At 52.4% G+C, this 14,155-nt stretch overlaps 1 protein-coding gene across 1 annotated transcript; it reads left to right on the top strand.

The window, feature by feature from the left end:
• Positions 1-9,471, top strand: LOC134056943 (serine/threonine-protein kinase PAK 3-like). Its single transcript, XM_062513904.1, has 11 exons — positions 1-76; positions 983-1,076; positions 2,408-2,487; positions 3,546-3,609; positions 4,881-4,929; positions 6,129-6,241; positions 6,768-6,885; positions 7,523-7,622; positions 8,069-8,265; positions 8,856-8,993; positions 9,382-9,471. The coding sequence occupies exons 1-11, from the start codon at positions 1-3 to the stop codon at positions 9,469-9,471; spliced, it is 1,119 nt and encodes a 372-aa protein (XP_062369888.1).
• Positions 9,472-14,155: the final 4,684 nt, after the last annotated feature.

The following is a 14,155-nucleotide window of genomic DNA, read 5'->3' on the forward strand; positions in this document are numbered from 1 at the left end:
ATGGAGAGAGTGTGTGCTGCAGTTTGCACGGCTTTTACCGTGGCTTATTCTGGCTACTTTTTCACCCACCTGGCACGTAAGTAGGCGCTTCTATTCGGTGCAGCAGATGGAAGGCCAAAGGCCATGAAGAGGCCTTTTGTTGGGTAAAGCTGCTGTCAGCAGCTGCAGCTGACAAGGGGGTGTCTCTAGCCAGCGGGGCGTGGGCTGCATTTGTAATGTAGCCTGCTGGGCTTCTTCTCCCCACACGGCATGGCCTGTGGCAGTGGAGTCTGGAATCTCCTGCGTTTGCTGGCTCAAGAATGACAACTTCTAAGAGGGGAAGACAGGGAGAGCTTAGAAGGAGCGCTTGGAAAAACTGCGCTGCTCTCCAGGACTGAGGGGAAGCCTCTTCTTGTCTGCATTCCCCCATCCCAGCACATGTGTGTGGGACTTGACAGTTCCTGTGTGCTGAAAGAGCCCTTCCCTCTGTGAGGAAATCACAGAATCAGCTTGGGAAAGGCCCTTGAAATAGACATTTCAGACAAGTTCCGGTATGCTGCTGGGCACAGGAGGTGTTGCTGTGCAGAGTCACATTAGAACTGCCACCATGGCTAAAGGGCTTGGGCTGAAGCATTTCTGGGCAAAAGTTTTCAGCAAGCTCGTGGCAACTGACGCTTGCATCTCTTCAGAAAACTGAAATACAGGAAGGAGACGAGCTGTAGCTCCTGCTGGGTGGGGCAGGGCAGAAACAATGACTGTTTCAGAACTTGGACTTCATGGGCCTCAGGTTTCTGGGGCTTGAGTGGCCAAAGAGGACAAAAGACAGACACGAGGCAATCCTTTGTGCTGTTGTCTTGCTTGCTGTGTGACACGAGGCTTGCTGCTGGAGGCATGGAGTGAATGAAAGCAGTGTGCTCTGGCTTTGGGTTGACTTTTTGGTGGGTTTTCCCAGAGCAGGCAGGTTTCTCACAGCATGGGGTTCTTTTTCCTTTGTGTGTTGCAGGTCACATCGCCCGTGCCTGGAGAGAATCCAGCCCTTGGGTGAGTGGGAAAGGAGCCTTTGGCGTTGGTAGCATTGGACAGCTGTGGAGCAAGCTGTGAGCTGGGCCTGCTGCAGTCCAGTGCCAGCCTGCTTGGATGAATGAAAGTACAGTGCGGGCTCTCTGCAGCAGCAGCAGCAGCAGCAATGTGTGGAGGATGTGTGTCTGTTTTGCCCAGTTCCATTTCAGAGCTTTTAAGCAGTGGAAAGTGGGGTTGCTCGTTGCTTGAATGCATGATGGAATTTCTCCTGTGCAAGAGAGCGCAGTCTGCTCTGATTGGTGCAATTAGCTGGGGGCTGAGCAACTTAGAATCCAGATGATTCCTCCTTAGTGCATCTGGGTTCTAGAGCTGAATATCAAGAAGGTTGCCTGTCCCTCCCGTTGCTGTCTGTCTGCAGAGCCCAAAAGCAACCTCAGAGCCTCCTGCGGCTGCGCATCTTCCTGAAGAAGAGGCCAAAGGGGAGGAAGATGCCCACCAAGCTGCAGCTGCTGCTACTGTGGGGCCTGAGCATCCAGCATCAGTAAGTGGCAGCTGGGAGTGGCCCTGTGGCTGGAGCAAAGGAGAGCTGGAAGTTTTTGATCAGACAGCACCTCCCCTGCGTAGTTGAAGATGCTGAGTCAGGCTGGAATCTTTCTGGCACTTGCAGAGTGTTTCACCCCTGGGAAAGGGGTGTGGAACTTGGACATTTAGGCATCCGTTCCCCACCACTCTGATAGGGGCTGTGAATTCCTCTTAGCAAGAGACAAGAGGTAGCATTAGGGTGTCTTGGGATGCTGCTGGGGTACAAGTGAGGCCCTTGGTGGCCAGTGGCTGTGCAGGCTCCCTATCTCTGGTGAGGAGAGCCGTGCAAAGATGCACTTGACAGCCTTGCAGGATATGGAGGAGCCACTGTCCCCTGGAGGGACCTGGCCCTGCTCATCAGCAGCTGTGGGGAGCTCAAGGAGCAGCTAAGCTGCAGCAGGGGCCTGTAGCTGAATATCTGTCAGGTTCTGAATGACAGGTTCTTTCCTGTCCCTCCCGCTGCTGTCTGTGCCCAGAGCCCAAGGGCAGCACCAGCCCCTGCTCTTGCTGAACTTGGAGTCAAGGAAGAGGCTGAAGAGGAGGAAGGTGCTAATGAACCTGTCCCTGCTGTCAGCCCACGGCCTGAGCAGCCAACATCAGTAAGCACCTGCTTTGGTCAGCGGTGTCTTTGGGGTCATGTTGTGCATCGGGTAAAAGCAGCCTTTGGAATTTGCGCCTTGTGTGAGAGAAGGGGGCAGCAAAAGCCGAGAGGTGAAGAGCCCAGGATGTGGCCAGCAGTATCTTCCAAGGGGCTTGCATTTGAAATGGGATTGGAGGGGCATCTGTGGCAGGCGTGTTTCTGACCCAAATTTGTTTCTTGTCCCAGAGCTCCACTTCCTCTGGCCTGGCGCCGGCACGAGCTGCAGCTGCCGGCTCTGAAGAAGCCTCCTGTCCCCAAGCTGGAAAGTCAAGCGCGAGCAGCTCGTGCACCTGGAGCACAAGTAGTTCCTCGGGCAGCATGGAGCAGCTGCTTAGAGAGAGGACAGAGGACGAGTGCCTGGCCCTGCTGAGTATGTCCTTTGTGATGCCTGTGTGCTGGAGCAGTGCCCTGTGTGATCGTGTGTCAGCGTGAGCTGTCCCACCTGCAGTTCCTGCTGGGCTGAGTGTCGGCTGCTGCGGCCTCCACACAGGAGCTGTTGTTGTGCTTGGAGGTGCTGAAGGAACAGCGGGCTCTTGCTGCTGCCTCTGAGGGCAGCCTGGCGTGCTTTGGCTTTGCCTGAGCTTGCCTCAGTACAAAAGGCAAAAGAGAGATGGTTTGTGGCTGAGCAGGAGGCCGGGACCTTGTGAATGAGGCGGCTTCAGGGAGCTCCTGTGGGGCCCAGCTCCTGTGGGGCACAGCCAAGGTCATCTTCAGATCATAGCCTCTCCTGAAGGCTGAGGAACCTCATTGTTAAGGCCCATGGCAATAGGTTGCAACGTCAGCTGCTGCTGCTGCTCTTGCAAGCCAGAAAGGCATTGTTTAGGTAAAGTGCTGCTTCAAGGCGGAGATCATGCCTCTGCTGGAAGCACTGGGCACTATTCTTCCGCTTCTGGAGCAGGCAGCTGTTGATACAAATTGATTGCAGAAGCCAAGGTGCCTTTGCTGCTTGCAAGGATGCCAGCTTTTGTTGAATGGCACAGAGTGTTCATGGCCAAGAACAGAAAGGTTTGGGTTTTATAGACCACACTCACTTGTCTTGGTCGTGGCCTTCTGATCTCTGTGTCCTTGGACTGTTTCTCCACGTGCTTAGATTTTAGTTTAGGCTTCTAGTTTAGTGCAGACCGTATGTACTGCAGAGCTGCTTGTCCTGCTGCTGTTGTTTTGGTGGTGCTGCTGATGGTGCTGGTGCGGCAATGGTGTTGTTGTTTGTCCAGTGAGGGAGTTGAAAGGGCCCAGTGTGCCAGAGAGTGGGGCTGCCTTGGTGATCTGCTGCAGGCTGGCATCTCAGTTTTGAAGTGAGCATCTTTCCTTTGGGTTTTTACAGGGATGCTGGTGAGCGAAGGAGATCCGGAGGCTAAATATACAGAACTGGAAATTATTGGCAAAGGGTGAGTGCAGCCACAGGTGCTTCTTCAAAGGGAGGGGCTGTGTACTTTGCTGCTGTCACCTGTCGCCGGAGTGATGTCAGGCAAGCTGCAAAGCTGTGCAGACGCTGCGCTGAGACGCTGCTATGTCTCAGTTTTGGTCAGCATTGATAGCTGTGGTCTGAAGGCATGGCAAAGACACCTGGATGCTGGAATGGTCCTTTCTGCAGCAAGGAGCAGCACCTGGCACATCTCCTGTCCCTCAAGTGTCTTTCCCCCTCTTGCCGCTTTTCTTGGGACAAATCATTTCTCTGTGTCCCAAAAGGATACAGGATCCGTGGCAATGAAAGGAGGAAAAACTTCATTGCCTCCAAGGTCAAGGTAGCAGCTGCGGGCTGTCAGGGAACAGCTCTCAGGAAGCTTTGTTCCAGCGTTTTGCTGAAAACAAGGTTCAGTGGTCAGGATGACCACCTAGCTAGTCCAGAGCCCAAAAGCAGACACAAAAGAAGCAGCTCTCTTTTGTAGCTGAGGTGGCAAAAGCCAAAGCTTCAGGCCAGTGTCCAATGCCAATGCACTCTAGAGGAAAAGGCATCGAGTGCCTGAGGGGAGAGCCCTCGTGGATCCCGTGGGGTTGCGGCCTTTCCTGCAAAGAAAGCACCAAGCTATTCCCTACTGAAAGCCAGCTCTGCGGACTGTCAGTGGGATTGATTTGCAACATTTCCTCTGGGAGGAGCCAAATGTAGAAGAAGTCCCCTGAAAAGTAGAGTGCTTCCTGTGTCTGCTGCACCCAAGAGAAGCAGCTGCCCATGGCTCTGGAGCCAGAAGGCAGCTGTCTGAGGATCTTCTGCTTTGAGCACTTCTCCATTTGTGTGTGCAGCAGTGGAGACCTGTGCCTGCTCTGCCTGTGGCTGCAGCTGTGGCTGGAGACTACTTTCCTTGTCAGCTGCAGAAAGGATGTGTGTTGAGAGGTTTTCTTCTGATGTCTGTGACATGGCTTCAGGCTTCTCAGAAGGCCTGTGTGGAGGTGCCTGAGTGTGGCACATCCACTGCAAGGAGAAGTGTGAGCTGGCCCAACGGCCGTGTGTGTGTGTGTGTGTGTGTGTGTGTGTGTGTGTCTGGAAAAATCACAGACACGCACGGACACAGAAAGAGAAAGGGGGAAAGGAGCCAGAGCAGAATGTGTTGCGGTGCATTTGCTGTTTGTCCCTGGCCTCTTTTTCCTCCTTGGGCCACAGTGTCTGGCTTCTGCAGGGACTAAAGGACTTCTCCTTTCTCTGCTGCTGTTTTGTTTCTAGGGGTTTCGGCACTGTGTGCACGGCAGTGGAGACTGCCACAGGAGAAGAGGTAAGTGTCAAGCGGTGCTGCAGCTTGTGCAGCTCTCGAGTGCCCTCCCCTGTGCTGTGAGCTGTGCCTGAGCTTTGGGTCGCCACTAGAGCTTTGCTGCAAAGGCAACTGAAGTGCAGAGCAGGGTCTGCCTGCCAAGCCCAGTGGGGACAGACTGTGTCCTTCTGAGCTGCCGCAAGCAATGCAAGGAGGCCAAGGGCTGTCTTTCTGAGGAGGACACACTAGCTGGTTCTTAGTGGCAAGGCGGTGTCTTAGAGAATGGCGGTGCCCTTTGGGGCTTTGGCTCGCGGTTCCCGAGTTCTCCTTTCGCGCTGTCAGCAAATCCATGGGAATTTTGATGGTAGTTCCTTAGGCACGTGCAGTGCTGCCCTTGGGAACTGTGCTTAGAGAGAGAGGTCTGCAAGGAGTCTCTCGAGGGCCTAAGCCCTGCTCAGAGCCTGGTGTGTATCGCTAGAGGATCAAGGCATGAGCTATTTCTTTTTAGAATCAGTCAGGAATTGCAAATGTCACTGGTGTGCTAAAAAGCATTTTAGCAGAACAAATGGAAAATTGCTGAAGTGAGGATGTGCTAGCCTTGTTTTTTTTTGATGTGTCCCTAATGATGTTCTCATCATGACAACAATTTTTCCATAAAATCTGTCGGTTTTTATTTCTCTGGTGGGGGTGTGGGGTGGGCTGGGGGGGACGGTCAGGATGTTTGTAGGGCGGCATTTTATCTGTCATATCTGTAAGGGTTTGCCCTGTTGTTGTGCAGTGAAGAATGCCGGTGGCCACCGGAGTAATGATCAAGCCCCCTAGAAATGGCCAAGGTTTCCCAGGAGTTTTGCTCCATTTTTCCTAGGCCTAAGTTGTTTCCTGCTTGCAAGTGGTGCGTGAATTCAAAATGGGGATGATAAAGTGAGGCCCTGGGGGAAGAATGTGGGTGCAACGAGGGTGGTTAGAGCTTTGAGCTGGTGAGTTGAGACTGTGTTTCTGCCAGGTTTGCAAGGCAAAGGGTTTCTGGCTGTGTGTCCTGGGAGTGGCGACCAAGGAAGCAGTGTAAAGGGCTCTTGCAAGCTCAGCTTCCGGTTCCTCTGATGTCCAGTCCCAAGGCATTTTGGCACAGCGCAGCTGTATCATCCCAAAATCATAGTGTCCCTGTTGGCCTTGTGTTCCTGTGCCATCGACTTCTTTGATCCATGGTTTGCATGTCGTTTTAGGTGGCCATAAAGAAAATCAGTCTGTTGCAAGTGAAGAGCAACGAACTGTGCGTGAATGAAATCCAGGTCATGCGGGACAATAAGAACGCCAATGTGGTGAACTATGTAGACAGGTGAGTGGTTCTGCTCTTCTGCCGTGAAGGGTCACTGACGTGCTGCAAGCCAGAGGTTCAAGCACTCCTTTGGTTGCTGGCAGAGGGTGGAGCTGTTAATTCCTTCCCCTTTCTGGGCTGATCCACAGCATCTTGGAGGAGTTTGCATGGGGGCTGCATTTATCTTTTGCGGCATATCTAGTTTGAAGTGCGCTTTCAAAGACCAGGTCTCGGCCCAATTTTACTGCGTCAGCAGCCTCCAAGTTCCTGCCCTCCGTGCCCATTGTCCTGTTGGGTTTGCTGTTTGATTTTTCCCCCAAGGTTCTTGAGTTCTGACAAAGCACTGGAGATGGTATTTCCCATGGCCTGTTGCACAGCTGTGCATACCAAGCAGTCTTTTCTACTGCACAGAGTTCAAGCCCTGTAGAGCCTTGTGAATGCCTATTCCCTTCGTCCTGTCTTCCTCGGAGAGAGACACGGACAAAAGGGTCCATCAGGTCACGCAAGCGCACGCATTCACCTGCAGGTGGTTGTTTCCTCCTTTCAGCTACCTGCTGCACGAGGAACTCTGGCTCGTGATGGAATACATGGACGGAGGGTCTTTGCACGATGTCATTAGGGAGATCCAAATGGCAGAAGGAGAGATAGCAGCTGTCTCCCGCGAGGTAAGGGATTGCGTTGGTGCTTGCCATGGCTTGGGTGGAATGGGTGGGAAGGGGAGGATTGATTTCATCTTCCGAGCTTCCTTTCTGCCTATCTCTTGTGACTGGCAGAGCGGGGGCAAGTGCATCTGGAGGGCCTGCCAAGGTGCGGGCCCTTCTTCTAGTGCGTTTGTTTGCGTTGGCCTCTGCAAACACTTGCCTGCTGCCTGTGTGTGCTGCATTCCTTCCCTGTAAGAGCAGCCGTGCTGGTGGCACAGTATCAACCGAGTGGCAAAGACAAAGAGACACTCACAGGACTCTGCCAGAGCTCAGCCTCCAAGGAGAGCTTTGCACCCAAAGGGGCATTTGCAAAGGCATTTGCTGTCATCTGGCTGGAGAGAGCACAGGCACTGCAGCGGTGCTCCTTCAGTCTGTGTTTGCAGGGCACTGGTCAGAAAAAGCATCGTCCTTTCTCTTTCAAAGCGAATACACCCTCTCTTAGAAAGGCCCTGCTGTCGTCATGTTGCAGCAGCAAGCTCTTGCCCTCCCCTCAGCCTTGCCTGCCATGGCTCGGCGTCCCCCAGCAAGTCAGTCTTGCAGATGTGCCACTGCACTGCATGAGGGACGAAGTCAGATCTCCTGTTTGTTTTTCCTCCCTCAGTGCCTGCAAGGCCTGGATTTCCTTCACTGCAAGCAAGTGATCCACCGAGACATCAAAAGCCACAACATTCTCCTGGGCTTGGATGGATCTGTCAAGCTGGGTGGGTGTTGTTAAGGGCAGGCCCAGCCGTGGTGGGCTGTGGGCTGGGGGTGCATTTGAGTGACTTCCAGTTGCCCAAGAGTGGTGCCTGTGGCAGTGCAGGCTGCCCTGCTGCAAGCGCAGAGCACAGCCACAAGGTGCAGGGCGGTGTGGCTGGGAAGAAGGTGTCAGGAGGGGCTTTGGGCTGTGTGTGCCCTCACGCAAGCAAGGCAGTTTCAGTCTGGAGCTTCAGGGTACTAAAAGCCACTGTGTGAAACGGGGGGCTTTTGCTAAGTGGCCCATCTGCTATTTCCTCAGCTGCAGCTGTTAGGAATGCCAGCATGCCATTCCTGTTTGCATTCCCTTTGGATTCCACACTGCCTTCTTGGGCACTGGGAGAGTGGGGACTTCTTCTCTTTGCTTTCCTACTTCACGCTGGCTTGATCCGAGTGTGTTTTTTCTCCTCAGCTGATTTTGGCCTCGCTGCTCAGCTCACGGCTGAGCAGAGCAAACGCAGATCGGCTGTCGGGACTACTTACTGGATGGCGCCTGAAATTTTCACCAGGAAGCCCTACGGCCCCAAAGTGGACATCTGGTCCTTTGGCATCGTGGGGATGGAGATGGTGGAAGGAGCTCCTCCTTACCTGATGGAAACCTCCCGCACGGTGCGCTGCAACTTCTCTCAGATGCTCCTGTCCCTCTAAGAAAATCTGCCCCCGTTCTTCTGCCTGCCAAGCTTGGTAACACCTGAAGACCATAGCTCCCGGGCTGCATAGTCTCTTGTGCTTCTTGCCCTGTATTATTCCCCTTGCCCTTGAATTAGGAACGGCCCAAAGTACGCTGATGCCATTTGCTTGCTGGCAGCTTTGCCTAAGGGAGCAGTGAGCAGCGCCAAGCTGCATGTTACGGTAGAATCCTTGTGAAGAATAGAGTTAGACCAAAGTCCCTCTTCCAAATTGGCGGTAGAGCTGGTGTCAGTCCTCGGAGAAGCCGAGTGTGCTTTTGCTGATGGATTTGCTCCTGATTCCCAATCAGCCCATGAAATCAGGGCTGAAGGCAGGAGCCTTTGCACATTGGACTGGCTGTGGTTGCCTCTGGCTTTGGGTTCAGTTGGTTGGGGTGGGAAAGGCATGTCACAGCCTCTGGCGGGGAAGAAAGGGCCACTTGTGAGAGTGCAGCTTGGCCAGCGGGGTGTGGGTGAGCAGTTTTGGGTGCGAAGGAGACAGGTGGAGTGTGGCGTTGCCTTCTTCTCTAGGCTCGACAGCTGATCAGCACCGGGGGCACCCCGAAGCTGCAGAAGCCCAGGCAGCAGTCGGCTTGGTTGCGAGACTTTCTGCACTGCTGCCTGGAGACAGACGAGGACAGGCGCTGGTCTGCCCAGGAACTTCTGCAGGTAAAAGGCAGAGCAGCTACAGGCTGTGCCAGCTACCCACTGCCAGGGGCTCCTCCTCTGCTCAAGTCCAAGGCGTCAGGTGGGCCCCGCTCCTAAGAATCTCCATTCTGGGGGCTTTCCAAAGGAAAAACAAGGAGAATCCCGGCCTGCCATGGCTTGGAAGGAGCCTTGCAATGACAATTAGACTAAATCTCCTTAAGCTGCAGACCTCTGGCTTCATGCATTTGTGGAATTGGAAGCCATGTTTGCCTGTGGCAGGAAAGTCCTGGACAGGGAGACAGAGGTGCACAGACTGCCCTCATTTCTCTGTGTCTCTGGAAGCCAGAGAAAGGCTGCTTCAGCCTGTGAGGAAAGCAGAAGTTCATTTGTTCTTTTTCTCTTTGGGCAGCATCCGTTTGTAACTTCAGCCAAGCCGACCTCCAGCCTGACACCTCTGATCATGGCAGCGCAGCAGTTTATGGCTGACAGAAGATTCTAGCCGTGCAAGAGGCCGTTGTTGTTTGTTGTTCTTTTGAGTTTGTAGGTTGGAAGGAGTAGTTTGTAGTTTGTAGTTTGTAGATAGTTTAGGCTGATAGTCAAAATAAATACTGTAAAACCATCACTGTGTTGGAAGCTTCCCTTTCTTCTGTGAATAAGCTGTAAATTTGAGTCTGAATGGTCAGGTGTTTCTAAAGCATGGGAAGATAGAGGGATGGGGTTTGGGAGTCAGTTTGGAAGTGGGTGGAGGTCTTCCTCCAGAACAAACCTCCTTGTGGAGATACAGGCTTTTAGCTGTGAATAGAGGAGCAGAAGAGGGCAAAACAGAGCAGAGCAGGGGTGTCACTGCTGGGGACGCCGCTGTGGCCGTGGTTGTGTGGCAGCTGCTGGGAAAGTTTGGGAGTGTCTGTGCTGCCCTGGGCAGAGAGGAAGGCAGCCAGGCTTCTCCACAGGCTCAGGCGCAGGTGAGTGTCCAGCAGGAACACTCAGTTCTCCTACGGGAACTGAGGCCAAGATGAGGGATGAAAAGTTCTGCAGTTTGGATCTGTGTGAGCCAAGGGCTGTGTCAGCTGGGCACCCCGCACTAGGGAAGGAGCTGCCCAGACAGAGCTCCCTGGGGTCATGCTGCACACGAGGCTGGCAGGAGACACAGCCAGGGCAGGGGACCCAAAGTGGCCAAAGAGATATTCCTGACCATCCCACATGCTGCTCAGTATTTCAAGCTGGGTGCCTGCAGGAGGAAGGATGTTTGGAGTGATGGCATTTGTCTTCTCAAGTCACTGTGAGGCTTGAGGGGTCCCTGATGTCCTGGAGATGTGAAACACCTGCCTCCCCTTGTGTGCTGGTTTTACCCTGGCGGGCGGGCCCACTAGCAAGTTTTTCCCCATGAGAACTTCCTCTGTGGATTGATGGGACCAATTGGAGGCTGGTTTAGTTGTTGACAGCCTGAGAAAAGAATTGGAAAAGTCGGTTTGCTCCGTGCATCACATTTGAAGCAGGTAAGCCCCGGGAACGCTCTCTTGCATTTTTGGCCTCTTAAGGTGTGGCATTGGCCTAGCACCGGTCCCTTCTAGTATGGGGCCCGGGCCAGGCACAGGGCCAAGCTCCAGACGCTGCTGGGCCCCGTCTTTAAGCAGGGGCCCCAGTGGTCAAGAGGAGGAGAGGCCCATTCCTGGGATCCTCGCCTTTTCCCGGTGCGGCCGTGGCTCGGCGGGGCCCTGCCCTGCCCCGGCTCGGAGCAGCCCTGGGGTGGCCGAGCCCGCCCGGCCGCCCTCACGGCCTGGGGGGAGGCAGCTGGGCCCCGTTTGGGAGAGCCCCCCACGGCTTTGTGTGCTGGGCAAGGCAGAGGGAGAACCCCCGGCCTGCAGCTGGAGCCGGGTGCAGTGAGAGCCGGAAGAAAGCCATGGAGCCAGAGCCTTGGCACCCATTTCTCCTCTGGCTGGACTTTGCAGTTTTCGTCCTGCCCCTCCAGCGTGGCCTGGGTGGCCTGAGCTCCTGACACAGCTGCCGCATGGCCGGGCCCATCTCCTGCAACTTCTGTGGGAGATTTTAAGTTTTTTTCCAATGCTCAGATAAGACTTACCGCCTTTCATCTTCCTGTGGGTGAGAGGAAGAAGAACAGAAAAGATACACCAAAGTCAATGAAGTCAAAGCTAAGTTTCTAAATGGAAGGAGAATGAAGAGACTCCATGAAGGTGGGCTGAAATATCTTTTTTGTAAGTTATAGGGGTGGACTGTGCTTCACAAACATTTTCTTTAAACCATGGAAAAAAAGAGAGACCTGGGGTGGTGGGGGGGTGGAGCAAGGTGTAAAGGGTTTGAAGAATCCTTTGCCCTGAGGAAAAGAGGGGGATCTCTGTTCCTGGGAATAATATATAAACAGAGAGAGAAGTGAGCTAAAGAGAACTTTTGCCTTGGAGTAGCTCATCCTTACAAGTAATACCCCATGACTTTTTACCATGGCCCGCAACTCAGTTGTGAACAGACTGTGAAGTGGGAGGAGTTTCCTGACAGCAGATCCCGGGCAGCTGTGAATCCTGAGCAAGTGGAGTCAAAAGAGGACTGGCAATTTCCTCTCTTAGTAAAAGATCCTTATAGCTAAAGAAAAAGAAACTCCTCTCCCTAAAGTGAACTGGAAAAGATAATTTACGGAAGAAATTGACGGAAGTGTCTCTGCATGTTGTTAAGCTGTAACAAAGGGGGAAAGAAGAGCTGGTCTGAAAATCTGCTCTGAATTTATTATTCTTATTCTTTGTGTAGTTAATAAAGTCTTTTTCTTTATTCCCTTTGTAAGTGTTTGGCCTGCTTTACTTTTACTCCTAATTCTAGTTCACCACAAAAGGTAACGATATTAAAATTGGCAAACCTTAAACTATTACATTATTGGTACATTGGCCCGGAAACAAACAAACAAACGAAACCATTACACCTTGGGAAATGGGAAATGAGCTCTTTGCTCATTTGCTTGTGGGAAATGCAAAGCCCAGGGAGCTCTCCGGGCCTTGTGCATCCAGGCTAAGAGGTAGAGATGGATACAATGTTTATTTAACCTGAGACTTTAGGGAAGGCCTTTAGAATTACAAGCTAAAAAGTGAAGCAGACAGGAAAGAGGAATACAGGTTTGCACTTGAAATGGAAATATGTTTTAAGCAAAGAGAAAGATGTGTTATGTAAGCCAGGCAATACGTTAAGTAAGGTAGCAAAAGGTTTTCAAACGTAGCAATAGAACTTGTTCTAAAGTTAGTGAAAAGATGAAGATGCAGCAATGTGAATTTAGAAATGCTGTATGATTGGTTGAAAAATGATGCATTCTGGCAAGGCTGCAGAAAGTAAGGAATTAATGATTGCTATGAAAAGACACTCACAAGTTTTGCAGAAGTATGTGACTAGTGAAAAAACGAACATAAGGCATCGGAATGAAGAAGGGAAAGGCTTCTGATACTATGGCACTGGATGTAACACCTTTAATGCCTCACCTTTCTATGAGATTGATGCCATAAGGCTAGAAAGCACTTTTTATCCCGTCTCTCAGTTGCCCCATTTCTCCTAATATTATTTTTCCGATACGGTGGGAACACGAGTTCTGCTATGGGAACTGAGGCCAAGATGAGGGATGAAAAGTTTTGCAGTTTGGATCTGTGTGAGCCAAGGGCTGTGTCAGCTGGGCACCCCGCACTAGGGAAGGAGCTGCCCAGACAGAGCTCCCTGGGGTCATGCTGCACACGAGGCTGGCAGGAGACACAGCCAGGGCAGGGGACCCAAAGTGGCCAAAGAGATATTCCTGACCATCCCACATGCTGCTCAGTATTTCAAGCTGGGTACCAGCAGGAGGAAGGATGTTTGGAGTGATGGCATTTGTCTTCTCAAGTCACTGTGAGGCTTGAGGGGTCCCTGATGTCCTGGAGATGTGAAACACCTGCCTCCACTTGGGAAATGGGGAATGAGTTCAAAGGGGTTTCTTGGCCTATGCATGAGGCTTCTGCATTCCCTATGCAGCTCAATTGTTTTCTGCACCTGGCAATTTTCCAGCTTCTACCCTTCCAATTCTCTGCACAGGCCAGCCTGCTGGTGACCGGGCATCGAATGAGAATGGCTGTGTGTGGCACTTGCTTGCTGCCTGGGCTTATACCACAACATGGCAAATAGAGCAAAAGAGGTTGGAATGCAAGAGGAGGAGGGAGAAGGAAGCATCCACGTTTTGGAATGGCGGTGGTTTTTCTGTTTTCCTCAGCCTGCCTTCCCATAGCTGCTCCAGCATGTGATCTATTTGGTCTCTGCCTCAAAACTTCAGTTTCTCTGGGACCAGCCCACTTGGGCACACTGCTTTACTCCTTCCAGCACTTTGGGACTCGGCCCACAGCGATGATGCTGGTACCTTCTATTCTCTTTCTTTCTTTCTTTGTTTTTCTTTCTTTCTCTCTAACTTTCTTTCTCTCTTTCTTTCTTTTCTTTCTTTTCCTTCCTTCCTTTCTTTCTTTCTTTCTTTTCCTTCCTTTCTTCCTTCCTTCCCATCTGCAGCAGGCAGCTCCCTCTGAGGCACACGTTTGCCCAGGGAAGCTCCCTGAGGTGCACCTCAGATGGGCGAGCCTCCTTGGAAATGCCACAGCAGTGCAGCAGGAGGATGATGTGATTTTAGTGCATGTGTTGCTTAGCTTTCCATGTTTTCATCAATGTACCTTTTTAGGCCTGTGTCCCACCTTGTTCTGCAGCAAACAAGTGAGGAAGAAGGGCTCTGAAAGGCCTTCCTGAGGTTTTGTCCCACAGCTGGCACTGAAGGGGGGATTTCCATTGGTGCTGCCTTTTAGAGCCCCACCTGCATCAAGCCTCATGATTTAACACAGGACAATGAGTGGCCAAAGGTGCTGTTCTCTTTTTTGGTTTCTCCTCACATCATCATGGTCCCTCCTCCGTGTTCAGCTTCTCAGCGTGGGCTACAAGGGCTTCCTGTGTTCTTGGTGTTACTCCCAGATGCCTTGAGCAACAGCTTAGGAACTAGGCGGCCTTTTTGTGTTGCTTTGTAGCAGAGGAGAACTTTGCAGGTGCCTTTTGGCCTTAGCTGAAGTGAGAAGGTGTGCTTCTCTGCATGACTTCACAAGGCAGCCTAGAGCAGCTGCTATTGTGATGTCAGCGGCCGCATCCCAGCGCTGTCAAGGCAAAGTTGCTGTGCCCAGGCACGGGAGGCCTCA

This window comes from Cinclus cinclus, chromosome Z, assembly GCF_963662255.1.
Source record: "Cinclus cinclus chromosome Z, bCinCin1.1, whole genome shotgun sequence".
Taxonomy (NCBI): domain Eukaryota; kingdom Metazoa; phylum Chordata; class Aves; order Passeriformes; family Cinclidae; genus Cinclus; species Cinclus cinclus.